The 25,382-nt window shown below is 54.6% G+C and overlaps 8 protein-coding genes across 8 annotated transcripts; 4 read left to right on the plus strand and 4 right to left on the minus strand.

Annotated features, from left to right (window-relative positions):
- Window positions 1–302: 302 nt before the first annotated feature.
- PG985_005004 (aminotransferase) lies at window positions 303–1,829 on the plus strand (the record flags this gene model as incomplete). Its single annotated transcript, XM_066824773.1, has 2 exons — window positions 303–1,213; window positions 1,292–1,829. The coding sequence occupies 2 exons, from the start codon at window positions 303–305 to the stop codon at window positions 1,827–1,829; spliced, it is 1,449 nt and encodes a 482-aa protein (XP_066687933.1).
- Window positions 1,830–2,883: 1,054 nt separating this feature from the next.
- PG985_005005 (uncharacterized protein) lies at window positions 2,884–4,881 on the plus strand (the record flags this gene model as incomplete). The annotated part of the gene is made up of 1 exon (XM_066824774.1): window positions 2,884–4,881. The coding sequence occupies one exon, from the start codon at window positions 2,884–2,886 to the stop codon at window positions 4,879–4,881; it is 1,998 nt and encodes a 665-aa protein (XP_066687934.1).
- Window positions 4,882–5,615: 734 nt separating this feature from the next.
- On the minus strand, window positions 5,616–8,683 carry PG985_005006 (acetoacetyl-CoA reductase; the record flags this gene model as incomplete). The annotated part of the gene is made up of 5 exons (XM_066824775.1): window positions 5,616–5,916; window positions 5,989–6,623; window positions 6,726–7,151; window positions 7,204–8,427; window positions 8,525–8,683. 5 exons carry the CDS (start codon window positions 8,681–8,683, stop codon window positions 5,616–5,618), a joined length of 2,745 nt encoding a protein of 914 aa, XP_066687935.1.
- A 1,077-nt stretch (window positions 8,684–9,760) lies between these two features.
- Window positions 9,761–10,914, plus strand: PG985_005007 (uncharacterized protein; the record flags this gene model as incomplete). The annotated part of the gene is made up of 2 exons (XM_066824776.1): window positions 9,761–10,103; window positions 10,328–10,914. 2 exons carry the CDS (start codon window positions 9,761–9,763, stop codon window positions 10,912–10,914), a joined length of 930 nt encoding a protein of 309 aa, XP_066687936.1.
- A 177-nt stretch (window positions 10,915–11,091) lies between these two features.
- Window positions 11,092–12,717, minus strand: PG985_005008 (uncharacterized protein; the record flags this gene model as incomplete). Its single annotated transcript, XM_066824777.1, has 1 exon — window positions 11,092–12,717. One exon carries the CDS (start codon window positions 12,715–12,717, stop codon window positions 11,092–11,094), a length of 1,626 nt encoding a protein of 541 aa, XP_066687937.1.
- A 1,830-nt stretch (window positions 12,718–14,547) lies between these two features.
- Window positions 14,548–15,884, minus strand: PG985_005009 (glycosyl hydrolase; the record flags this gene model as incomplete). The annotated part of the gene is made up of 2 exons (XM_066824778.1): window positions 14,548–15,488; window positions 15,572–15,884. The coding sequence occupies 2 exons, from the start codon at window positions 15,882–15,884 to the stop codon at window positions 14,548–14,550; spliced, it is 1,254 nt and encodes a 417-aa protein (XP_066687938.1).
- Window positions 15,885–20,438: 4,554 nt separating this feature from the next.
- On the minus strand, window positions 20,439–21,280 carry PG985_005010 (uncharacterized protein; the record flags this gene model as incomplete). The annotated part of the gene is made up of 3 exons (XM_066824779.1): window positions 20,439–20,782; window positions 20,842–21,059; window positions 21,120–21,280. 3 exons carry the CDS (start codon window positions 21,278–21,280, stop codon window positions 20,439–20,441), a joined length of 723 nt encoding a protein of 240 aa, XP_066687939.1.
- Window positions 21,281–22,488: 1,208 nt separating this feature from the next.
- On the plus strand, window positions 22,489–25,253 carry PG985_005011 (mitochondrial GTPase 2-like protein; the record flags this gene model as incomplete). Its single annotated transcript, XM_066824780.1, has 2 exons — window positions 22,489–22,509; window positions 22,602–25,253. 2 exons carry the CDS (start codon window positions 22,489–22,491, stop codon window positions 25,251–25,253), a joined length of 2,673 nt encoding a protein of 890 aa, XP_066687940.1.
- Between the last annotated feature and the right edge of the window lie 129 nt (window positions 25,254–25,382).

Here is a 25,382-nt window from a genome sequence, read left to right on the forward strand (position 1 = left end):
AATTAGTTTCCGATGCGATGAATGAATTAATCTGGCATGGCCGATGGAAGCAAAACATACATTTATGCAGTATCTCCAGAACGGGCGCCTAGCGTCCGATAACAATCGGCCTTGGCATCGGAGCTTCCCCCGGTTGAGGGCAAACCCAATTGACTATCTACCACGAGTTCCAAGAGACGGGTTGCCAGGTACCTTTCCAGAAGAGGAGCTAGATCCGGGGAAGTGTTTGTGCCTTTCCGATTACTTTTATATATTCACTACTCGCGGAGCTTACATAGCTCAATACTCCAGTAGCCAACGATATGAGCTCAAAGCCCATCAACTTACAGACAGGCTGGCCATCTGCACGGCTTTGCGCCTCAGCTGCCATTCTCCATGGCGCTCAACAGGTGCTCGCTTCCGAGTCGGAAGCAGGCCCGGCGATGCTCTACGGCCCACGCATTGGACACACAGCACTGCGCGAGAGTCTGGCGGCATGGCTGACCAGATTCTACGTCGAGTCAATGAGCAGTACTCCTACGACCAAGAACCGCATCGCCATCAGCAACGGCGCCTCTGGGAATCTAGCCAACATCCTGCAGAAGTTCGCAGACCCGCTCTACACGCGTGCCATCTTCTTGGCCGAGCCCACGTACTTTCTGGCCTGCCCGATCATGGAGGACAACGGGTTCCGCGGGAAGCTGCGGGGCGTACCCGAGGGCGGCCCGGAACACGGGGGGCTGGATCTCGAGTTTCTGCGCCAGCGCCTACACGAAACCGAGACAGAGGCGGTCCGGATAGCCGCCGAGAGTGGCCGCCCGGATGCGCCAGTCCTAAAGACGGGCCCTTCGTACCCCAAGGTGTTCAAATACATCATCTACGTCGTGCCGACCTTTGCGAACCCCAGCGGGAAGACCATGGCAGAGAAGACACGCAGAGAGCTCGTTCGCATGGCACGGGAGTTCGATGCGCTGATTATTGCCGACGATGTATACGACTACCTCAGCTGGCCAGCCGACGAACCGACAGGAGACGGCGGTGGCACCACCATGGCCTTACCTGCTCCCCCGCCCCCTCCATCCAGGCTAGTGGATATTGATCGCGGGATGGACGGCTACGACGAGGACTGGGGAAACACGCTCAGCAATGGATCCTTCTCAAAAATCATTGGGCCCGGGATACGAGTTGGCTGGGCGGATTGTGCCCCGACCTTGGCCTTCCAACTAGGCGAGGTGTAAGTTTCTTCACCGCGACCCAATACTACCTCAATCATCACGAGCGCATTTGAGCTAACAGAGTACATATTTACTAGGGGCTCGTCCAGCTCGGGCGGCGGACCCGCGCATTTGTCTTCTACCTTTGTGGATAAGATGCTTCGCAGTGGCGAGCTGGACACGCACATCCGTACGGTCCTGATCCCGACGTACAGGCGACGGTATCGCGTGCTGATGGAGAGCATCGCCCAACTGCTGATTCCGCTTGGCGTCGAGGTCGAGTCCAGCCTGCCGGAAGGGGAAGGTAGTAGCACGGCCCTCGCCGGCGGCTTCTTCGTTTACCTGCGGCTCCCAGACGACGTCCCCCACGCGCGGACGGTCGCGTCCGTGGCCTGGCGGGAGCAGGGGCTGCGCATTGCCTTTGGGCACCTCTTTGTCGTGGCGGGGGACCAGGGCAGCATCGCCAGGGCGGAAGGGCCCGGGGGCATCGCGAGGTGTTTCCGGCTGTGTTGGGCTTGGCACGAGGAGGAGGAGCTGCGGGAAGGCGTGCAGAGGTTGGCGGATGCGCTTGTATCCATACGGGAGAGAATGATGAGAGGGGAAGCTATTCGGGAAGAGGCGATTGGAGTGCGATAGAGTTGCCATGCCATTGAAAAGAGTCGCTCAGCATGAAATTGACTTCGCATTAGGAGATCTAGTCTTATACTACCGCCTGCGATGCACCTAATCCAGGGCGAGTTGCTGTAGGAACAACAACCTTGCCAGCAAGTTCCGGCCCGTCCTGCTTTGAACCTTTCGGCTCTGGTATTGCCGATGCACCCTACATACGCCCGAAAACCAACAATACAATCCTGAAGTCTGCAGTAGAAAATTCTTGGTCAAATCAGAAACCGTTCCTGTTGTGGTCGTATATGTCGCTCTTTGGGCCGACCGAGGGGCAAGGCGGGGCACCAACACCGCTTCCCCTGCATTTGTAAATAAAGCGCAGCGCTGGCTGGCTGGATGTAACCAACCGATGGCACACTCCATCTCCATGCGCTTAACATTACCGATCCCCTTAGTGCCTTACAAGGAGGGGCCCCAGCAAAAAAGAGACCCTGGATACCTGCCTACACCTTTATTGCCCAAACACGCGACCCGCGGCCACCCTTCCGCGTCCCCTATTTAAATGAATTGAACCATCATGCCGGATGGTCCTGCTCTGCGGTAGCCACCTCAAGCATCGACGTCTTTGCCCGAGCAGAAAGTTTCCCTAGACTTGCAGGTACCAGGCAAGCTCCGTGTGCTGAATGAACCCTTGGCCAGCAAGCTCCAAGCCTGCCGCAGCTGTCCACAATCTTGCGAACCTTCCAATCAAGCACTTAATAAGGGCACCGCTTTGGAACCTGTCTTGCTTGACCTCACCATCCTTCGGTAGCCTTTCCCCGAGACCAAAGCTCCACCCACAGAGCCCACGAGACCTCACCCGGCCGTTGTTTGCCTGCCAACCTACTTCTTAGGTAACCATTTTTGCGACGGCGGGCGCACGATGCGATAAGCAACCAAACTCTGGGACAGACGATGCCTCTGGTGCTAGCTGCTACTTTCACCTCCCGGCTTACGAGCAATCATACGACAAATATAGACGGCAACAACCCTCCCACGCCCAGCGAAGGGTCATGACCACATGTTTCGCCGAGCATCGACCATCATGTTCCTGCCCACCTTCCTGAACCCCTCGTCGGGGAGCCGCAGCAGCTCGCACAAGTCCAAGTCTTCGAGGGGATCACCCGAGGCCACCCCGGTCCGCTCTCGAAGCCCCGATCCCTCCCTGGCCGATTACCTCTACGACGAGTCCCAGCTCGAATCCCCGCCGCCGCTGCCCAAGGAGCTGCTGGATCTGAATACATGCCTCGAGATCCTGGCCACCATCTTTCCTGATGTCCAGGTAGAGGTCTTCCGCGAGATGCTGGCGAGCTTCTCGGAAGAGTCAAGACTGGAGGTCATTGCGGATGCTATGCTCAAGAACCCTGCTGCCTGGGTAAAAGGACGCCGACGGCTACGAGGTGGCCAGAAAGAGGGCGAGGCTCCAGTAGACGAGCCTCCTGTACCACCCAACGAGGCTTTCAGGGGATCGGATTACCGAAACGCCGTCAGAACACTGGCCTGGCAGGAGTTCAAAGGCCTGTCGAAATCGGCAATTGACGCCGTGCTCTCCGAATCAAACTATTCCTACCTGGACGCCCGGCCGACGCTGGTGAACTTGTCGTCCAAGTCGTGGAAATTCACTATATCGTCTATGCTGTTCCGCCGGAAACCGGTAACCACGGGCGAAGCAGAGCACCACCCCTTGGTTGTGTGGAAGTCTTCAGGCCAAGGATACATAATACCGACGATCAAGGCAACGGGCAACGCCGAGCTGGACAAGGAGTTATTCAACGAGCTCATCGTGCCACTGAAGCAACGTGAAGCCACTACTAGAGAAGAGAGTGACCGCACTCTCGCGATGGCTCTACACACCCAGGAAGCCGAGGCTGCCGAAGCCACTTATGAATGTTGCTGTTGCTTCACAGAAGCTACGTTCGAGGAGTTCACGACATGCAACACGAGCGAGGGTCACATGATCTGCTTCCGCTGCGTCCAGCACTCCATTACCGAAGCCATCTTTGGGCAGGGTTGGCATAGGAGCATCAACAAAGACACCGGTACTCTACATTGTCCTGCAGTGGCATCTCAGGAGTGCAAGGGCTGTATCTCGGCAGAGCACATCCACCGTGCTATGTTGCAAGAGCGCAACGGGGCCGAGGTGCTGCGCAAGCTTGACCAGCGGCTCGCAGATCACGACCTTCTTTCGAGCAACCTGCCGCTCATCAGGTGTCCGTTCTGCAACTATGCTGAAGTTGATGACTTATACCTGCCGCAGTCTGCACGAAAGCGAATGAGACTTCGCGTAAACAACCTGCCCAACCTGATCTTCCTCGTAGTCATCACACTCTGCGTCTTCCCTGTGTCGGTCCCGCTCATTGCCCTAATGACAGTAGCGGTGTTCTTCCTCTCCAGCGTTGGCGTGGCTAGAAACTACGCAGTCTCGCATTTCCGCGCTGCCATTACTCGGCATCAGCGGCGCCGCCACGGGCTCAAGTTTGTATGCCGCAACCCGGAATGTGGGAAGGCCTCGTGCATGTCGTGCACCAAGGGCTGGGCCGACATCCACGTCTGCCACGAGTCGGAGCTGGTGGCTCTGCGGACGGCGGTGGAACAGGCCATGTCGTTGGCCGTCAAGCGTGTGTGCCCACGGTGCTATACGTCCTTTGTCAAGTCGGCCGGCTGCAACAAACTGACCTGCCCCTGTGGCTACAAGATGTGCTACGTCTGCCGTGCCGACATTGGCGCGTCGACTCAGGGCTACAGCCACTTTTGCCAGCATTTCCGGCCCGAGGGAGACGGCCGAAAGTGTCTCGAGTGCCGCAAGTGCAACCTCTGGGAGGCGGAAGACCAGGAGGCCATCCTGCAGCAGGCCCGAGAGGACACAGAGCGCAAGTGGCGAGACGAGAACCGCGACCTCTCCGCAGCGGAGCGGGCGTATCTCGATACGGGCGTCGCTAGCGGCAGCGCCGGCAAGACGATGCAAAAGGTGCTGACCACTGGCCGCCTGCCGAGCGTGAACGATGTCTTTGATTTCTTCGTGGAGACGTTCCTCGTGGTGTAGGGGCTCGTGACGTTGGATTGGTTGTACCATCTTTGGCCGACTGGACGCCAAGAGAAGAAATCGGGAGAGTGAAGTTGTTACAGTAACAACAAGGAGTGAGAAGGAGAGACACAAGCATGCATGGAGTTTCAGGAGTACAACCCAACGGCCATTGGCGAGGTTGAGGGGCCATCATCATATGAGGTTTTGTTTTTCACTTTTTGACATACATAGATCACTGACCACGCAATATATATACCTATCAGGAGGGAAGGTTTAAGGGAGGGAAATAGGGAATCAACTGGCAAGGGGGCGGGCTATCAGGGACATTGCACACTGGCACAACAGGACATGGGTTACACAACTTTTAGAGGAGAGACGCTTACATGGGCGCGGAAAACGAAACGACAATAGGGGTTTACGCAGCCTCTAGTTCATATATAATATTTACATGAGGAGAAGGGGGAACAGAAGGAGGCCGCTACTTGCACACTTCAGAGCATTGGAGGAGGCACGGATTGATTGCATTGATATCGTCATACCCCAAACTTGATAGAGCAGTTTAGTGTTTCATCAATAGGAAGAAGCTGAACCTCGAACGCATATCCTTTCCAGGTCCCGCCAGTCACTTATGTAGGCAACGAATAACTGAGCAATGACTCCGAACTTTTTGGCTGTCAATTTAAAATAATCATACACTATCACACACACGTCGCTTTGTCCCTGCTCAACCTTCCTTCCCCTGCCATCCTGACTTAGATCTTGGAAGAAGAGTACGACGACCCGTCGACCAGCTCGGCCGCGGCGCCCGAGATGGCCATTTTGCCCGTCTCCTTGACCTTGGCCTGGAAGATGACCTTGTTGCCGTCCTTCCACATCTCGGTGACGAGGGTCTCGCCGGGCAGGACGGTGCCGGCGAAGCGGACCTTGATGTTCTTGAAGGGGCCGAACTTCTCGTAGACGGCCTTGCCGGCGATGCCCATGAAGCAGAGGCCATGCAGGATGGGGCGCTTGAAGCCGCCCATCTTGGCGAAGTTGGGGTCGACGTGCAGCGGGCTGTTTGTGATTCAACCGTTAATTTTCTTCCATTATTGGCTTCAAAGAGGATGGGAAATGGACATCACTTACTTGTAGTCACCGCTCAGCCGGTAGACGGCCGCCTGCTCCTCCGTCGTCGTCGACTCGACCACGACGTCGGGCATGCGCTTGGGCGGGGCGTTGGCGGCCGTGGAGGCGCCGCGGTCCTGGGGCTTGCGCTGGCCGCCGAAGCCGCCGCAGCCGCGCAGGAAGACGGTGGACTCGTTGTAGAAGAGGTCCTCGCCCGTCTCGGCGTTCTTGGTCAGGACGCCGCCCTTGAGGATGGCGGCCGAGCCCTTGTCCACGACCTCGATGAGCTTGGCGTAGCTCTTGGTCCGCGCCGCCGTCGGGATCGGGTACTTCTTGATCTCGAGGTACTGCTCGCCGTGCAACAGCATCATGGGGTTGAAGTTGGGCACCACCTGGTCCATCGAGTAGGGCGTATTCACGTCAAACGCCGGGATGACGCCGTACGTGGGCAACACCTGGAAGTCCTCATGGCCCTCGAAGACGTAGGGGATCTCGGTCCGCTTGGCACCAATGCCCAGGTTGTACAGCATACAATCACGTTCCGCGTAGCTGAACTCGGTCTCGGGCGACTTGGCGTTCTGGGCTGCGGCGATGGCTTCAAGGTACTTCTTGCCTTCGCTCTCGGGCAAGGGAGCTGGACCGGCTTTCTTTTGCTTCTATATAACGCAAAAGGAATCGTCAACATTTCTTCATAACTAGTACTAGCAGGTATGTATGTAGTATACAACTCGAGCGCAGACGAAATAGTGTCCTCATACCTTAGCAGCCCCGCTCCTGTTCTCCATATTCGCCATAATCTTGCCTATGGCGTCTGCTGGCTTATCGGGGTGGTCTGCCCGCTCGTCGAAGGTGATGATCTTGTTCCACTGCTGGAGCACAGCTTCGGGCGTGAGAGGCACATCGACGGGGAAGGCGGCGCCGCCCGATCGCTGCCATCGGGTCTGACCACACCAACCACTACCAACTTCGTACAGCCCACCGGTAGGGTTCTTTGGCACCTTGTCACTGCAGAGTGCCAAGACAAGAGGAGCTATGTAGTCGGGCTTGAATGCCTGAACGAGCTCCTCAGGCAGAATGGTGGCAGTCATCGCAGTGCCGGCGTTGGGGGCGATTGTGTTGGTGTAGATGTTGTACTTGTAGCCCTCCAGAGCGAGGGCTCGCGAGAAGCCCAGAATACCGCATTTCTAGGATATTGTCAGTGTCTTGGCATATTGACCATGTATAGGATTAACTTACAGCTGCAGCATAGTTGGCCTGCCCAAAGTTTCCGTAAATGCCACTGGTGGAGGTGGTGTTCACAATGCGACCGTACTTCTGCTTGAGCATAATGGGCCAGGCCGCCTTGGTGACCTTGTAGGTGCCGCGCAGATGCACGTTCATGACGGGGTCCCAGAGGCTGTCGTCCATGTTGGTGAAAGCCTTGTCTCGCAGAATGCCTGCATTGTTGATGATGATGTCGATGCGGCCAAAGGCGTCCATGGCGCCCTTGACGACCTTTTCGCCTTCCTCGGCCGAGGCCTTGACGCCGGCAGCCTTGCCGCCCATCTTCTTGATCTCTCCTACAACAGTGTCGGGGTCCATCAGATCGTTGACAACCACGGACGCGCCGGCCCTGGCCAAAGCCAAACTGTAGGCTCGGCCGATGCCGGCACCGCCACCCGTTACCAGAGCCACACGGCCCTTGAAATCAAGGGGCTCGCCCTTGTCGCTGGGCCCCATCTTCATCGAGTCTTCAAGAAGCGACATGAAGTCGTTGGGTCCAGATGGGTACTGAGGGTCCGAGAAGTCTGTGACCTTGTTCCACTGCTTCAGGACAGCTCCCGGGGTGTAGCTGTCGTCGGCCTTGAGCAGAAGACCGCTGGACCGCTCCCAGCGGAACTTGGCAATGTGACCGCCGCCGACTTCAAAGATGCTGCCGTTCTCGTCGGTGTTGTTCTTGTGCACCAAAACAGCAACGAGCGGCACGACCCAGTCGGGCTTCAGGTTCTCGAGCACATCCGGGGGCATGACGGTTTCGGTCATGCGACTGGCGGCAATAGGCGCAATGACATTGCAAATGATGTTGTACTTGGCGCCCTCCTTGGCCAGCGTCTCGGTGAAGCCGACCTGGGCCAGCTTGGCAGCCGAGTAGTTGCACTGGCCGAAGCTACCGAACAGACCCGCAGCCGAGGCCGTGTTGATGACGCGACCGTACTTCTGCTTGCGGAAATAGGGCCACGCGGCCCGGGCGCACTTGTAGGCGCCCTTGACGTGCACCTTCATAATCAGATCCCAATCCTGGTCGGACATGTTCTTGAAGCTGACATCGCGGAGGATGCCGGCGTTGTTGAGGAGGACGTCGATGCGACCGAAGTTCTTGATGGCGGTTTCGATGATCTTCTCGCCGTTCTCGACGCTGTCGTAGTTCGCGACGGCCTGGCCGCCGGCTTTCTTGATCTCGTCGACGACGACATCGGCAGCCTATCGCAAACGCAAGACGGGTTAGCTAGCCTGTTCCCTTTGGCCAAGCGGAGGGAATGGTAAGAGTGCTGTTGGGTGGTGGTGTTCGGTTGCTTACCTTGGAGGAGTTGCCCTCTCCCTTGAAAGAGCCGCCGAGATCGTTGACCACGACCTTGGCTCCTCTTGAGCCAAAGAAGAGAGCATATGCCTTACCCAGACCTCCGCCTGCACCGGTGACGACGACGACCTGGTCGTCGTAGCGCAGTTGGCCCGCCATAGTGTTTGTGTGTATTTGGATCGGAAAAGGAAGAGCAGCGACAACAGAAATGAGAGCCAGCTGGTTAGGTTTGTTGACTCTGTCGGCTGCTTCACAAATAGGGTATCAAGGGGTTGGAAAGAGAAAGAGAAGAAAAGAGTTGTCACTGGTTGGAATTAAGGTGAACGGGAAATGGAATGACGAAAGAAGGTTGGGGAGGAGACTATGTATCATCAGTTGCCGTCAGCTCTGGTCAATCAATCTGAGATATACCCGGGGTAGCTTGCCGCATCGCACTGGCAACTGCGAATTGGACCCGTCTGTGACCCTCGGGAGCCGAGGCTAATCGCTAATCGTCTTTATTTGGCGGGCACTTGAGCCTGGGGTAAGAGCTGCTAATGCCGAGGGGAGCACTATGCCCCATTCGTCTTGGCTGGTCTCGACTCTCCCATTCTTCACATGCAAGAGGCTAAAAGGTCGACTGACTGGCTACATCCTTACCACAGAAAAGCCGCTGGCGGTACTCTCACCGTGACCCTTTAGGTGGTGAGGATGACCATGTGCCTCGCTCTGACATGGTTGGCAATTACGTCGTCCCACATCAGTGCCAGCTGTCAGTGTTGGTCCGTCCGCTTTTTCATCTGTTAGCCTATGCATCACATGCGTTTTGAGCTGACATTCCTGTCACTGCAGAGGGGAGGGAGATATCAGCTTCAGAATTTGAAGATACGACTTTGGTCGTCCATACAAGAAAGTCGGTACTTTTGAATGCGCAAACCCGTACCTGACTGACCCGCTGTGCAATTCTGCAGCAAACTCCAGGTAAGCTGTAGCAGGTATGTCATTGCTGGTCCTCCACCCCCGCAGTCCCCCCACAATTACATAGCCGGGCATCATGAAGGACGAGTCGGCCACAATGGCTGTGGCCGTTGTGTGTGAGCCTCATTCCCAAGGACCAGCACGGGATCAACACCATTTTTTACGCGATCTGTCTATGGTACTCCCACCCCTGATTTGACTGCATCTCTCTCCCACACACACACAAACAAAATAAGCACATGCCATTCGGCATATCCCGACCATACGGAGAACGATTCCATGGCCTCTGGACTCGAGATTGTCGACGACAAGTCGCCCGTCTGCATCCCCTTCATCCTGGGGCGCATCAAAGAGCAACAGAGAATCCGGCAGCTGAATCTGAATCAACATCTGGGGCCAGACGAAGAACGCCAGCAGCGACCCTTTGTCATCGGCCTGAACGGTGTACAAGGCGTAGGGAAGACGACACTCGTCGGCGCGCTCGCCAAGCTCCTGCAGTCCGAGCATGGCCTCGAGACGCTCGTCGTCAGTATAGACGACTTCTACCTGACGAATCAGGACCAGAAGGCGCTGGCCGCAGCTCAGCCTGACAACAAACTGATTGCATGTCGAGGCGAACCTGGTAATAGAATTGCCCCTTTTCCCTTCACTTCCCATTCCCATATAAGCCCTTGCCCATAACAGTACCCCTATTGATGAGGCCATGCAATTCGAACCCGAGTTTATATTGGATTCGATGCCTCACAGAGTGCCCAAGCCCAAACAGAAATTGTCCCATTACCTTCGTGGATTTGATGAAATTTCACTTCCAAGTGGGGACTAACCCCCTCTACGTCATCTGAACAGGAACCCATGACATGAAGCTAGCATCCGCCTTCCTTGACGCCGTAATCCACGGCCGACCGGTCAGTGTGCCCCAATACGACAAGTCGGCCCACGCCGGCGAGGGCGACCGGGTGCCCGAGGCGCACTGGGCGACGGTCAACGGGCGCGGGCAGCCCAAGATCGACGTCGTCCTCCTCGAGGGCTGGTGCGTCGGCTTTCGGCCGCTAAGCCCCATGGAGATCACTGCCCGGTGGATGGCCCCGAGCCGCACGCTGCAGCAGCACGACCTGCAGCACCTCGAGTTCATCAACTGGCGCCTGGAGGCCTACGAGGCCATGACGGCCATGTTCGACGCCTTCATCCACATCGACGCCGAGGACTTGGAGTGGGTCTATGACTGGCGTATCGAACAGGAAGTCAACCTGATCCGGGAAAAGGGGAGCGGCATGACCCGCGACCAGGTCGTCAAGTTCGTAGATGCGTACTACCCGGCCTATGAGCTGTACTCCTCCAAGTTGAGACAGGGCGTATTCGCGGACAAACTCGCATGTCACCTGCGATTAGTGGTCTCTAAAGACAGGAGAGTGAAGGAAACATTCATAATCTAATCGCTAAAAAGTTCATGACATCCTTCGTAGCACTTGTAGCTGGCCCATCTTCCGTGTACATAGCAGCTTATGTACGAACAAGCAGACACCATAACTCCAGGCCATGCATTGTAGCCATAAAAAGCGCCTACGAGCCCAAGCGAGTATAACGTAATCATGTGTGGTATCGGTGCCGTTTCATTCAAAGTCCGTCCGGCTCATCAGCTTGGCGCCTTCGCTCTTCAGATCCACAAGAGTTCTGTCGATACCGTCCATCTTGTTCCTGACTGCGTCTTCGCGCTCGGCGACTTCATTCTCGAAATCTTCCATCATCTGCCTCTTCGCTTGGCGTGCTTCTTTGAGGCGGTTCATAACTCCCCCAAACTTCTCCAGAAACCAATCGCCAGCGTCATCCCAGTCCCCGACCGGCATCGACGTGAAAAACGTAGCCTGTGCTTCTTGATCTTTATTTAGATAATGCTGCAGTTTATCGGGCAGCGTGCCTTGTCGTGGCAACAATATTGACCGTGACTCCGCTTGCGCTGGATCATGGTCGAAATCCTCGTTCTTCAGATCATCGTACTGCATTGCAGCCAGCGCCCCATCGTCATAATCAGGCTCAAAGTGCCGCTTTTTGGAACTTGATTGGTGTCTCTCAGGTGCAGCACGAGGCATTGCGCTTTCGTGGAGGCTATTGCGACCTCGGCTACTACTTTTGCTTGCCTTGTTAAAGAGTTGGCGATTAACCTGGGGTGATCTCTTAGAAGATGGCTTCGGCGTGGTCTCTCGATCTGTTTCTTCCCCTGCCGATTCTGCACGATGGCTGACAATAGGGGTCTCAACGTCCACGAAAACAGTTGAGCGATGCGGTCCGAGGTCTTCATCCTCCCTCAAAAGCTCAGTATCGTCCTCCATTTCGTCATCTTCTAAGCCCGTAGCTGGGGTCTGATAAACCTCGCGTGGTGGCGATGACATTGGGTTGTTTCCCTTCGAAAACGGTGTGCGGCTAGCGTACTCGAGCGGTTGCGCGCCTCGCAAAGGAAGCCGCGCTCTGTGGTGGTTCAGGGATGGGTTTGGTGGTGATCTATCTGGGGCTGTTTGGTAATGTATGTCATCCACGAGGGAGTCATCATCTCGAGGCAACCCCTTTGGTTGGCTTCGAGCTCGGGCATCGGGCGTGGAAGAGCTCCTCTGTAACCCTGGACCCTGAGTATCGTTGACAACATCGATGAAGCCTTGTGAATTGATGGTGAATGGTGGCCTCCTCAGCTCGCCACTTTCTCTCTTGACTTGGTGTTGACGTGGTGCAGCCGCCTGCTGGGGGCCCAACTCTACCACTGGCCCACGGTGCCGATTGCTAATTCTGGATTCATTGTTACTAGCAGAATCGCTGAAGACGGAACCATCCACCGTAGAGCCGTCCCAAAACGGCTTGCCTCTCTGGGATTGCCTCAAGGGCTCCGAGGGCAAGTCCTTGTTTCGTTGCGAACCAACGGAGCCATCTCTGCTGTGTCCTGTGTGGTTAGCCACCGGGCGTGTGCTAGATACGCGTGCACCCAAGGCCGACGGAGCGCGGTTGGCGTTGGCATTGATTATGGGCATACGCGACTGCGAATGAGGTTGCTGAGGAGGTGAGTTGTTGTGCGCTGTTGTGATGGGAGCTGGTTGGCTCTGACTCTGATAAAGGAGCCGTTTGTGTGGGCTGCCGCCTTGATGGTCATGTACATGAGGTCCGGCAGGGGCAGCCGGGGCATTTTGCCCAGCATTTGTGACCCAAGCCTGCATTTTGGTTTTGGATTGCTGGAGAAAGTGGCTAGGAGGCATTGGGTCGATACTGCTTTGCTGGCGTTTCAAAGTGATGGCGAAAGCTTCCTCCGGTGATCTTTGCTTTTGTTGTTTACTTGCTGTGCAGGCACGACGCGTAAAGTGCTACTTGAGGGTTGACGTGTCGTGATAGCAGTTGCGCGAGTGGCAAGTATCGAGTAAGCTGGCCCGTTATGTATCAAGGTGCCATCCTGCCCAATGCTGCGGCAGATATTGGGTCGCAACGGCTCTCCCCAGAGATCTAGAGAGATCCGGATGGCATAGTGCGCGGAGCCGTCCAATGAATTGAGGTTGCGACGATTGAATGGTGAATGAGCGTTGTTACTAGGGCCGATTCCAGAAAGCCTCAGTTTTCGGGGTCCTCTGATGGCTGCGAGACGCGGGGTCATGTGATTGCACCGGCTTGCATAGAAAAGCACTTAAGAAATGGCACCTGCACTTTGCAGTGCAACCACGAATTGGACTGTCGCAAACCTAAATTGAATCCCGGAATCCCCTAACGACCTCTGCAAATGGTCGCAGCTTGCCATTGCGCTCCAATCAAACCGCTCAATTGGCTGCATCGACTTGCACTGACAGGTTGCCTCACCTTTGGGGCCTCAACGCATACTGCATATGAGCTGGCTTGCATAAACTGGGGGAAATTTGCTCTATGCCCACCCAATCAATCCGACATCCAAGCTGCCCTGACTCTTTCCAGAACAGTAAGTGATATCGAATCAGAAGCTGCTGCGGCGCCCAGATCAGGTCATCTTCTTGCTTTTGCAGCATATGATGGTGTAGGTACTCCGTACGTGAGGGGGCTATAGGCAGGTCACGGACTGCAAAGACTGGAATATGCTGTTCCTACCAGCAATTCCCTATGTGCGGTTCATGCCTGCAGTTGCAATGCCACCCCCTTCCAATATAGTCCTTTAGGCAGGTTATCATATCTGAAGAGCCATTGGTATCCTCGCGCCGAATCTGTGGTGCCTTCCCGTCATTATTATGCAGTGCTAGAAAGCTTGTCATGGTCATGGGATACCGTGGCGCATTAACTTTCATAGACAATGCGGTGTCTCACTCTGTTCTAGATATCTGATGCGCTTACGGAGTACTGAAATTGAATCCATCTAGTAAGGATAGATTTCACCGGCTTCTGCTGAATAGTCAAAACTCAGATCAGGGAGGTAGTCGATGGACGTTGGCGAAATAGTACGACTAGACCAAGAAACACTCGAAGCAAGAGGGAAAGATGCTTCGACTCCTTTACATATTCAATATATACTGGTATGCAGGAGGTTGACAAGACTCCTAGACACGGTCGGTCAAAGCGATAGCGCATAAGCCATCACACGGATCTGCCGAACCTCTTCGGTGGCCACCCACGGCCAGCGCCCGATGTCCGGAATGCGGAGAAGGCGTGTGCGACATCTTGGCATCCCATGAAGTACACACTACCTACGCCATCCCATCACCGTACCCGAGACTTTTGCCTCTTGTTTCATATGACGCCCTCTACGTAAAAGTTTCAAGACCTCACGCATATAAAACGAAGTAGGCTCATACATGCACCCGAGAGTGTGTTTTCTTGTACGAACACGTGCAATTGCCCCAAAAGGGGGCCAAGTAGGCATTTTAAGGTGAGGAAAAAGAACGTCCATTATCCTTAACTCTACGGGGTATCTTCCTATATAAACCGTGGCTATTACACTATTAGCATTAACCTTAAAGGCAATGGTATATCGATAGTCGATGTAGTCGTGTGTAGTGCCCAATTCTATCCTGGCCCAAGAAAACGCCAATTGCAGCTGGAGAAATGAAGAAAATAAAGAATTGTCGCGATTGCGCTTAGACGACAGCCACGGCGGCCACAAGCGCATCCATCGCGGAGCTGTGCGCGCCGGCGTCGCTGGCGGTGTAGGGGCCGGGCCATGTCACACCGAGCTGGTTGGTGGTGACGTTGCGGTCCTTGGCCCAAATCGTGTTCGCGTTGTTGAGGATGTAGGTGCGGTAGTCCGGCTGAGGGTCGACCTGGTGCAGGTACATGAGGTTGCGGAGGAAGACACCCTTGAACTGGGCACCGTCGGCGCCGCAGTTGGGCTCGCAGCCTTCGTAGAGGGTGCCATTGCGCGACAGCTTGCTCATGGCGGCACGGGCAATGCCATCAGCTGACGCGAGGAGGGTGGCATCGCCGGTGGCCTTGTAAAGTTCGGCCAGGCCACCAAGGATGACGCCTTGGTTGTAGCTCCATGTGGCTCCGCCGTTGTTCTTGCATTTGTTGGTCAAACCATCGTTGACGAGCATGTCCTTATTAATCAAGCCGCTGCCCTTGAACCACTTCCATTGTTCCACCGCAATGTCGAGGTAATACTGCTTGTTGGGCATGCGGTTGGCGAGAGAGGCGGCGACACTGAAGAACAGCTCATTGGCGATGGCGTTGGTGTAATCCGTCACCTTGGACCAGTAGATACCACCACACGGGGAGCGTCCTTTGCGCATGTCCTCGAAGATGTCGTTGGCTGCTTGAATGTAGGTTTGGTCGCCAAGGCCTTGTACACCAAGATCATGTGCGCGGATAAGAGCAAGCGCCCACCAGCCCTCGTCGTCGTAGTAGTCGTTGATGAAGTCGTCGAAGCCACGGCGGCCTATAACCGAGCGTTCTTGGGTCTTGGAGTCGAAGGTGCCTTTAGAGCCGGTATCTTTGTAGGCGGAGGTGGCTCCAAAATTGTAACTCGACTGCACCAGTCCACCCTTACCCAGGGTTTTGACAGCACTCATGCGTGTTTTCTCTAAAAAGGGGTTAGTAAGGTAAAGGTCTTATGCAATAGTAGAAGAGGGACCCGCCGTTGGCGTGACGTAGAGACAAACTTACGGGCTTGTTCGTAGGTGTTCTGAACGATGTCGGGGATATTAATGGTGTTCTTCAGCGGTGTGTTGAGAGCAGCAAAATCGGCCAGGACTGTGAGGCAGTTGGCACTGTTCCACCAACCGGTGCTATCCCACAAACCGGTTTTGTTGTTGTACCACCCCTGGAGGGCGTTCAGGCCCGTGATCGTATTATTCGTATACATTTGTTGGTCGGCGAGGTGGTTGGCTTCATCGGACATAACCATGAGCGCCCTCGAAGTCAGTCCACCAACGAGGCCCTTGGACACGAGGCCGATTACATATGAGCTGGACACCATGATGAAAAAAAATAGATATAGCGATAGTAGGGACAGACGGTAAGAAACAAAACAAGATCGAAAGGGGAAAGGAAAGGATATGTTATATAGAGCGATCCAGCCGGGACTTTAAAACGGTCATCTATGAAGTTCGGGGTCACGGCTTAGAAAGACTCATAGATGCATTACTCAGTCGGAGAACAAGCAGCGGTATGCGACTGGCGGCATTCCGAGGATTAAGTACAGGAGATCCGGAAGCGATCATAGATTCATTATATGGAGCAGGGCGACTGCGCCCTGGTGTGTCCTGGGTCCAGACATGTTCAAAACCCCATAGGCTTGATTCGCCCGAGCTCATTAAAGGGCCCCGTGTAAGTGTGGCCCTCCCTTGGCAGAAAAGGGAGGGCATTGTGACAGGCGTGGTCCGGACCCCTGCTGGCTCTTGGAATGTTTCCATTTCTGAACAAGGGCTGGGACGATCGTCACGGACCGGGGTTGATTGGATGTGAGAGGTGTGTTACGCTTGCCAGCTCATCTGAGAGCGAAGCATACCAAGGTTAGCCGGCAATGATGGATTGGGGGGCATGCACGGTGTGCTGGTGGTCGCACCGACGAAAAGAATTTCGTGCCTGGGAAAGGTAATTGGTATCTTGTATCGAGCCGCCCGAAGTGGTTGTTGGCCGCTCCGAAGCTGGGTGCTCCAGCTGTTTCAGGTTAAATTTGAGCTTTCATGCGCGCGCTAGAGCAGATCCTGCGTGCCGGTGGCCGTCGCCCGTTGCACTGCTAGCCACTGGCAGAATCACCCTGCCACTGGGCTGGCGCTGGGCTTCTTGGCTTGCACTAAAAAAGAAGTCGCACAGGTCCTACTTTAGTTGCCCCTGCTCCACTTGCCTCCGTCTCCGATCAATCATCACTCTAATCCTAGAGGAGATCAAGCTGTGATTTGAAAAACACGAGCACCAAAATTTCCCGACTCCGAAAGAAAGAAACATTTCGTGCAAGTCGCTCAACTCAAGAAAATGTTCCGCTCACCGCTGTCCCTGTAAAACAAAGAACCCCCTCCTGCTTGCATTATCGATGACCGAATCCAAGCATGTTGTGAGGTGGCTGTACATCGAATTGATACAGTTGACGTTCGGCACGATACAGGTACCTCGCCAGCAGTACCTGAAATCCCCTATTTACCCCTTCGCCCCACGTTTCATTGCCGGGCCCAGGCCCATCACCATTGTTACCTGAGGAGCCCCGGCCCCTCTGCCATCTTGATTTCTGCAGGCCAACCAATGTTCAATCAATGGAAATTTCTCAATGGAGTCCGAAATGTTACCATGGGACGAACCGCGCCAGTACCGATTTGTCATAGAAGCATTCCGCGGATTGCCATTTGGACAGCGAAGACATCAACCACCATATGAGCATCTTCGAGTCACAGATCATCAGACATTCTTACCAGCTACCTGCCTGCCTTTCCAACCCTTCCCGACTTCCGGATATGGATATGGTCAATTGTGTCATCGGGCATCTTTCTTCTGCTCTATCGAAGAACTACCAGCTGCAGTGCAACGATCCACCAACCGTAAATCCTTCGGCTTGGCGGAGACTAGGAATCTTGACTCGGGCAAAAAGAGCGAGCTAACCACCCCAGATGCATCTGTCTCCCGCCGCACTAGGACAATACGTGATTGGCTGCGAGTCGTATCACGCATACTGACCGACTTATATAGGGTCAGTCCCTACGAAGAGAATACCCGATATGCATGCTGACGGAGCCACGTGGGTATTCGCACCCGCGTAACGCACACAAGCGCCCGTTAGGTAGGACCTTCTGATGGCATTTTTGGCCACGACTTCAACTGCGCAAGTGATCGCATGGCTCCGGGGCTGGGGAGACCCAGAGAGAGCATCGCGTATTCTATTACTCGCTCAGGGTATCGCGATGAGCGGTAAGTGTGATGCTCATAAGCAGATCCGCTCACGTCGCTTGGTTATAGATTGACCGCAAAATGGGAATCACTGACCAAGAGATTGCACTATTGGGGACGATCGCAGTGTCCGCAGTTTAACCCTGGCCCCTATCACCGTGTAGCCACGGCTGAAGTTCCTTTGGGACATCCAGGAACTCAACTCGCCAAAGCCCATTTATCGAATATTCGATGTCGAGCAACGTCAGAAGGCAGCACTTACACATGGTCTGCAAGACACATTTGGATGTCTGCTTTGGGTTACGTGTGAATGGACAGCGAGTTCCTATTGGCTACCTCGCTAGAACAGTGACTCGCGTTCGACCTGCATATTATTGGCGGCCTATTGGAGGTTCTCCAACAACAAAGGTCTCAACTCAGCTTCTTGATATGGCAGGTAGTGCCAGTCTTCTGACTACGACATGGTGGATACAAAGTGAGACAACTTCAGCGACGCGGAAGTCCGTGAAGGCATCACAACATGTCTCTATCATGAGACTATTGTTTATCGACCAACTTCTTGAGACTCATACTGTAATAGCACCTGCTTTTCTCGGAGCAACGGAGGAGCCGAACTCTAGTCCCGTGCCACCGCTGCACGACAATACAAACCTGCGATCCAAGATCCATGGTTTCCTTTTCTCCTGAGCTGGGAGGCTGAATATGGAAAGAGCTGATCAAGCAGTGCCCGCCTGGTGGTGCAACGACAGGTAACGGTGTGTGCGGACTTGGCCAGCTCCGGCATTTGGCTTCACGGGATCGTGCCTTTGGGCCAGTGCGTGTCCTCATGACGACACATTTGCAGGCCAACAGGGGCTGGATCTGCACTGTTAAAGAGCATGGAGTTCCAAAGGTCTCTACCAAGAGGTTCTCGGGCAATAGTCACCTGGAGGCGTATGTTACGCGTCATGTATGTGCATGCAAGCTGCCGCATGCATGGTCTATTGGCATGGCCTTCTGAGCTGCGGGTCATACATATGTAAGTCAATATGCACTTCATGATGGTTGTGCTAAAGTGACAAGGGATTGCCAGGGATGTCCATCTCTATATCCTAGTATGTGTTGATTCCGGTTTCCACCGCAATTGGCCTGATCTAAAGGATGTATTGTTTCCGGAGGACGACAATTGATGTTGTCAGCTGGTCGATACACTTCATGCACCAAGCAGATCATGGGCGAGAATGGCCACCAGATGTGTTCAATGGCCGGCCAATGCAGTCTGCCAAGGCCAGGCAAAATTACAAGCGATCACTGTTTTGAGGAGGGATGTACTATTGAACTCCGCAGGATTTGACGATGTCCGTCTCGACATGGTGTTTAGCCTCGAGAGAGGGTGATCTGGATGCGAGATTCGATATCCCATCGGCTCCCGGTATAAGTGGTTGGCCGCCGCAGATCCATAGGGTCTTTCGGAGACTACGGGCAACAGGTAGCCCATACGATCTCTTGGCTTCGCAATTAGCTACATAGGAGTTCGTCAAGTACACAATCCAGGGATAGGGGCTATGATCACCATTGCCACTATTGCTAGGTTTACATATCTCTATTAGGCAAAAAGGGTTGGCAGTAAAGCAACTCAATGGTCTATTTTCTGCTTCTCCTGGCCAGCTATCCGATAACAGTACGATCAACAAATAATTCCCTCTGTATTGAAATATATTAATTTCTCCGAGACCCTCCAAGTCCCACTGATCGTCCGGTCGTCGTAGTATTCTATCGGCTAAATTGCGAAAACCCGGCCCGTCATTGCGTCTTACAGGGTCTGCACGTTCACCATGTTCCTGCCACTGCACCCCTGCCCCACACGTCCACCTCGGAGCTGTGCGGTGGAGGAGCGAGGTCAGTATGTAGCCGGGCCCGGGTCCCGCACCGAGCTCACCAGTCGACCTGGGGGCCCCGGATCATTATAGATACGATGGTGTTTCTCCAATATCTGTATGTACGATATTTAGTGCAATTTCGTTCCGGTCGTCGCTCTTGTGTATGCAGTAGGTCTCCCCCTCAGCATACCCACTGGGGGGCGTTGGTGGAATGGAGGTTGGCTTCCACTTTGTGTCCGCCCCCAGCTCCTTTCCATCCGGACTTCGGGTCCTGGGATGCGATGAGGATATTGGTGCTTTGTGTCTCTCTTCTTCCAACGCTAGGTGGCTCGATTATAAAGGCAGGTCTACCACCGCCCCCTCGATAGAAGACCTCTAGAGATGTTGTTCATCGGTCAGGTAAACCGAGCGATGGTGTACTAAGACACTGAGTCTTTCTAACAAACAATGTTTCGACTATACCGCCATGCCGCTGGGCTCAAGCCTTGGGTACTCAGGCGTGGGCTAAGAACCTATGAGAAAATTACAGATATACACGGTCTGGGGCAGCAGAACAATTATGTATATATGCTGAAACAAGAAACAATATGCAGGTTGCCTATTACATCCCGCGAGTTCAAACTGGGGAACGAGGTAGGGAAACGAACGACTTTTCCGTGCCCATTTTCCATTTTCAATACAGCCGTTGGGCCCTGAACTGCTCCGCCAACTGTCTTTCACAACCGAGGGCCTACGAATATGATAATACCTGCAGGCTGGCTCAAGCCTCCCAAACTGATCGTGGGTTTACAATGTCACCACACGTTGTAAGACTGTTCAACTTTGCTCCAGCTACCCGGCAGCTCTTCATCCACGTCAAGGAGCATAATATGATCGTTTTGGGGAAGTCTACCACCCTTGACTGGAACAGAAATGGGAGCTCGTGAGGGAATGGCCACCCCGATCTCAGCAAGGCCCGGCTGGGAAGGCGAGGCCTTCGGCAGGCTATCGGGTGGCATGTCGATGCACTCGTTGAACCACGCTTCGAACTTGGGTGAGTTCCCTGGTGTGAACCCGAGCGAGTTGAGGGACGACTTGGAGACATCTCGACGGGGCGAGGGTAGAGGCGTGACGTACCACACCGCGAAAGGCGTATGTGCTGTGGTATATTGTCAATAGGAAAAGAAATGGCAGGCAGACAGCAAGACGTATACGCACACATTGGACTGAGGGCAGACGGTGATGGCTTGGTAGTACCCATGGTCCGCTTGACGAACCGATCGATCTTGTTTTGCGGGACGATCCGGCCCCTTACCGTGAACTCGGTATCCTTTGGCCGTCTTCGAGTTTGGATCTTCACGATGGCTTTCATCTCGTCGGTCGGTACGTTTTTCAGGAGGTCCCATTCCTTCAGCATGGTTTTGTATTGTTTGGCACTAGAAGGGAGGTATGAGATTCCCGTGTTCGAGAGTTGAGCAGGTAATAGAGATACTCACGTCGCTTGGAAGTGATGGCATTTCTCCATGAACGACATGACTCTTTCTAGCGATTCACCCTCGTCCCACCAAAGCTTTCGGATATGGTCATATTGTTCGTCCCAGTCCTCCCGACAGACGGGCCGCTTGAGGGTCGAGTGAAGGAGCGCTGGATCGGCCATTTCGTATGGGTAGCGGGACGGAGGCCATTATATGCTAGCTGTCGCAGCTCAGCCTACGTGGATAGGAACGGACACACACGACATTTTATACTCGATGGACCGAGACAGACCCCAGAGTGCCAGCCTTACATATCAGACACCCCTGCTTTCTAGCATAGCCAATAGGCGGTGTCGCCCCTGAGAATTACATACGTCGAAGCCGATTGCAAAAATCCCATGCGCCGGTACGCCTGGCGGGCGTACTGGGTAAGGTGAAGATCGTCAGGCCTTGATAGGACGCCCTGGCTTATTCAGGATGACGATGGACCGAAACCAAAAAGGGAGCAGGGTGGCTTTCTGGGTGCTGACCACCATAATGGATGCAACACACACCTTGGACCAAAAGACGTCCCTCGGTTGATTGACCCTCCCCTCCAATGCTCAATATATATGAGCTGCGGCTACCCAGAGCTATATAGAAATAGGCGTAGCACATAATCAAGCCTGCGAAGAGGTTTTCAGATTTCGAAATCAGGCCATAATTTTCAGGACGAACACAGAATAATCTTGTATCGCCCAACTTGCGTTCGGTTACATATCTTAAGTGTGGGATGGCCATCCCTTTCGGTGAGCTGCAAGCCACCAGCCTCTCTCATTCGTTGGCGACAAGGTATGATCTACATCACCTCGAAACACCTGCCTTGGTGCGTTGGTTGACGTGCAGCGAGTCTACCCCTCTGCAAAAATTTTCTTTCTCCTCATGTCTCAAAGTAGGTGTGCAATCATGAATTTGGGGCGTAAGGAGGCCTCGAATTGATAAATCATATCATGGTAGTCACGAGGTCGTCGGCTCTCGTCTAAGCCACTGTAGAAGTTCCAGCTATCTTGTAGACTGCCCACACTCGATTCCAGATCATATTTCGAGACAACGAGATTGACTATCCTTGGCCGGCGTATAACTTCGGCAGGATGTAAGTCAATTGGTTGATTAACTTGACGTACGTGGGTGTAAGTACCAATTGTTGGAGGTAAGGCCCCCGTCAAGGCGCTGTAGCGGACCCACAGGTGGGGATCCTGAGCCGTAATCGTTTATCGGCGAGGGGCTGTCGCATTGGAAAACATTTGATAAGACGATAACAAGAGAGGCTGGCTGGAATTTTTTTGGAGCTTCCACCTACTTTTGAACACCATTATTTACACCTCTTGCGCCGACTCCAATAACATTGAAAATGGGTCGCAGGAACTTCAGAGTAAGTGCTGATTTCATCCCCTCGTTATCTCTGCTTCATTGCCAGCAATAATGTGCATGAACCAATGATCTAACATGCCATTATTGCCATAGGGTGGCCGCAAAGGTGGTAACCGCGGCGGCGGTGGCGGAGGGAACTCTGGCGGCCGTGTCGCCTACGTCTCGTTCCCCGAGGTCGTCAAGGAGAACGAGAAGCTCCAGCGCTACTACGATGCCACCATTCCGATCGAGGACGAGGAGGAACGAAAGGCTTTCTGGGAGGCCTTGAGGACCGAGCTGCCCAACTCTTTCCGCTTCTGCGGTTCCAAGGGTCACGCCCTCGCGGTGAGAAGATTACTCGAGGAAAGATACGTCCCGGAGATTGTCAAGATCGAGCGCTACGATGGCCAGCCCGTCCAAGCCCCCCAGCCGGTTTCCTGGTACCCCGATCAGCTCGCCTACTCGATGAACACCCCCAAGCACGTCATTCGAAAGTTCCCTCCTTTCGCCGCCTTCCAGAAGTTCCTCGTCTCCGAGACCCAAGTCGGCAACATCAGCAGACAGGAGATAGTCAGTATGATCCCGCCTCTGCTGATGGACTTGTCTCCCGGCATGACAGTCCTGGACATGTGTGCTGCTCCCGGTAGCAAGGCCGCTCAGCTCTTAGAGATGCTTCACGTTGGAGAGGAAGCTCGCATTCGAAAGGCCATGGGTGCCATGGATGAAAACAGCACCGAGGTCAAGGCCGAGGAGGGAGCCGACCTGGACATCGACTCTGGAGACGACGGAAGAGCCACCGGTCTGCTCATTGCCAACGATGCCGATTACAAACGCAGCCACATGCTGGTCCATCAGCTCAAGCGCTTGTCCTCTCCCAACCTTCTCGTAACGAACCACGATGCCACTCTCTTCCCCGCCATCAAACTCCCCAAGGAGCCCTCGCAGCCGAACCAGCAGTATCTGAGATTTGATCGGATCCTGGCTGATGTCCCCTGTTCCGGAGACGGTACCTTGAGAAAGAATGTCAACTTGTGGAACGATTGGGGCCCGGGAGGTGCCCTTGGCCTTCATTCTACCCAGACACGGATCCTGGTTCGTGCCCTGCAGATGCTCAAAGTCGGCGGTCGCGTGGTGTATTCTACATGCAGCATGAACCCCGTTGAGAACGAGGCTGTCATTGTGTCAGCTATCGAGCGCTGCGGCGGTCCCGATAAGGTCGACATCATTGACTGCAGTGAACGCTTGCCGGGCCTGAAGCGCAACCCCGGCATGTTCCAGTGGAAGATTATTGACAAGGATGGCAAGATTTGGAACAGCTGGGAGGAAGTTCAGCAGCACATGCTGACCAAAGAGGATGGGCTACCTCCTGCCAAATTGGCCGAGACGATGTTTCCGCGGGCTGATACTAATGAATGCTCTGGCCTGCCTCTGGATCGCTGCATGCGCGTCTACGCTCACCAGCAGGATACCGGAGGTTTCTTCATTACTGTGCTTGAAAAGAAGGCCGATCTGAAGGTCCGACCCGAGGCACCGCAAGTCAAGCCCGAAGTCAAGGCGACCGCCGCCAGCAATGGCCAGGAAGCCAAGGAGGAAGTTGCTGCCAAGTTGGCCGTGGAAGAGGAGAAGGCTGCGGAGGGTGAGCCCACGGACGTTCTTCCCACCAGCGGGACGAAACGACAAATCGATGACGAGGCCGAAGAGAAGCCAGAGGTCAAGAAGGCCAAGACAGCGAGCCCAGCGCCAGAGGAGACCCAACCCGAGGTCGTGATGGCGGACGCCCCTGTAGAAGCATCCGAGACCCCAGCCGCTGAGGCAGAGCCGAAGACCGACACTGAGTCAGAGGTGAAGACCGAGACTGCGACGCCTACTACTGATACCCCCAAACCGCAGGCACAGGCACCGGAGCGTCGAAGAAACGCTGATGGGTCGTACGAGGAGCCTTACAAGTACCTCTCGCCCGAACATGAAGTGATCCAGAACATCAAGACCTTCTACAACCTCTCCCCTCGCTTCCCCGACGGTAGATATATGGTCAGGAATACGGCGGGTGAGCCTGCGAAGGCAATCTACTACACAAGTGCTCTCGTGAGAGACATCCTGGTTCAAAACGAGGGTCGCGGCGTCAAGTTTGTCCATGCCGGTGTGAAGATGTACATGAAACAAGATGCACCGTCCGCTGAGGTATGCCGCTGGCGTATCCAGTCCGAGGGCATGCCCATTGTTGCGGGCTACGTTGGCCAGGACCGTGTTATCCGTCTTACCAAGAAGGAAACTTTCCACAAGCTGTTGAAGGAGATGTTCCCCAGATTCGCCGAAGGCGAGTGGTCTAAGCTGGGCGAGATTGGCGAGCGCGCGCGCGACATTAGCATGGGTTGCTGTGTTCTGCGTGTCGAGCCAGACGGTTCAGATGCGGACTGGAAGGAACGCATGGTGCTACCTCTCTGGAAGAGCTTCCAATCACTCAACCTCATGCTTCCTAAGGAGGACCGTGCTGCGATGCTTCTGCGTCTATTCAATGACACAACCCCGGTCATCAACCAGACTCTAAAGGATGCGGCCAAGAATGACGCAGCCAAGGAGGCATCTCAGGCCGCCAGTGCCGATACGGAGGCCAAGGCCGAAGAGGTCGCGGCGCCCGAGGTGAAGGAGGTCGAGGAAGCAAAGGACGCCGCCGCTACTGAGACCAGCACCGCCGCCCCGTTCAATGATGATACCACTATGGGCGAGGACACCAACGGCGCGACGGAACCCACGGCAGCCGAATAGGCGGGCTATCTCACATTCCCGGTTCGTCTCAGGTAGGGCATGCAGTCTATATACTTCCTTACCCACGATCTGAGCGCCTGAGCTACTTTGCCGCTATTCACGTGTACAGTAAGAACTACGTGCGATTTG

Source organism: Apiospora marii, assembly GCF_038362585.1.
Source record: "Apiospora marii strain CBS 49790 chromosome Unknown utg000003l_segment0_segment0, whole genome shotgun sequence".
Taxonomy (NCBI): domain Eukaryota; kingdom Fungi; phylum Ascomycota; class Sordariomycetes; order Amphisphaeriales; family Apiosporaceae; genus Apiospora; species Apiospora marii.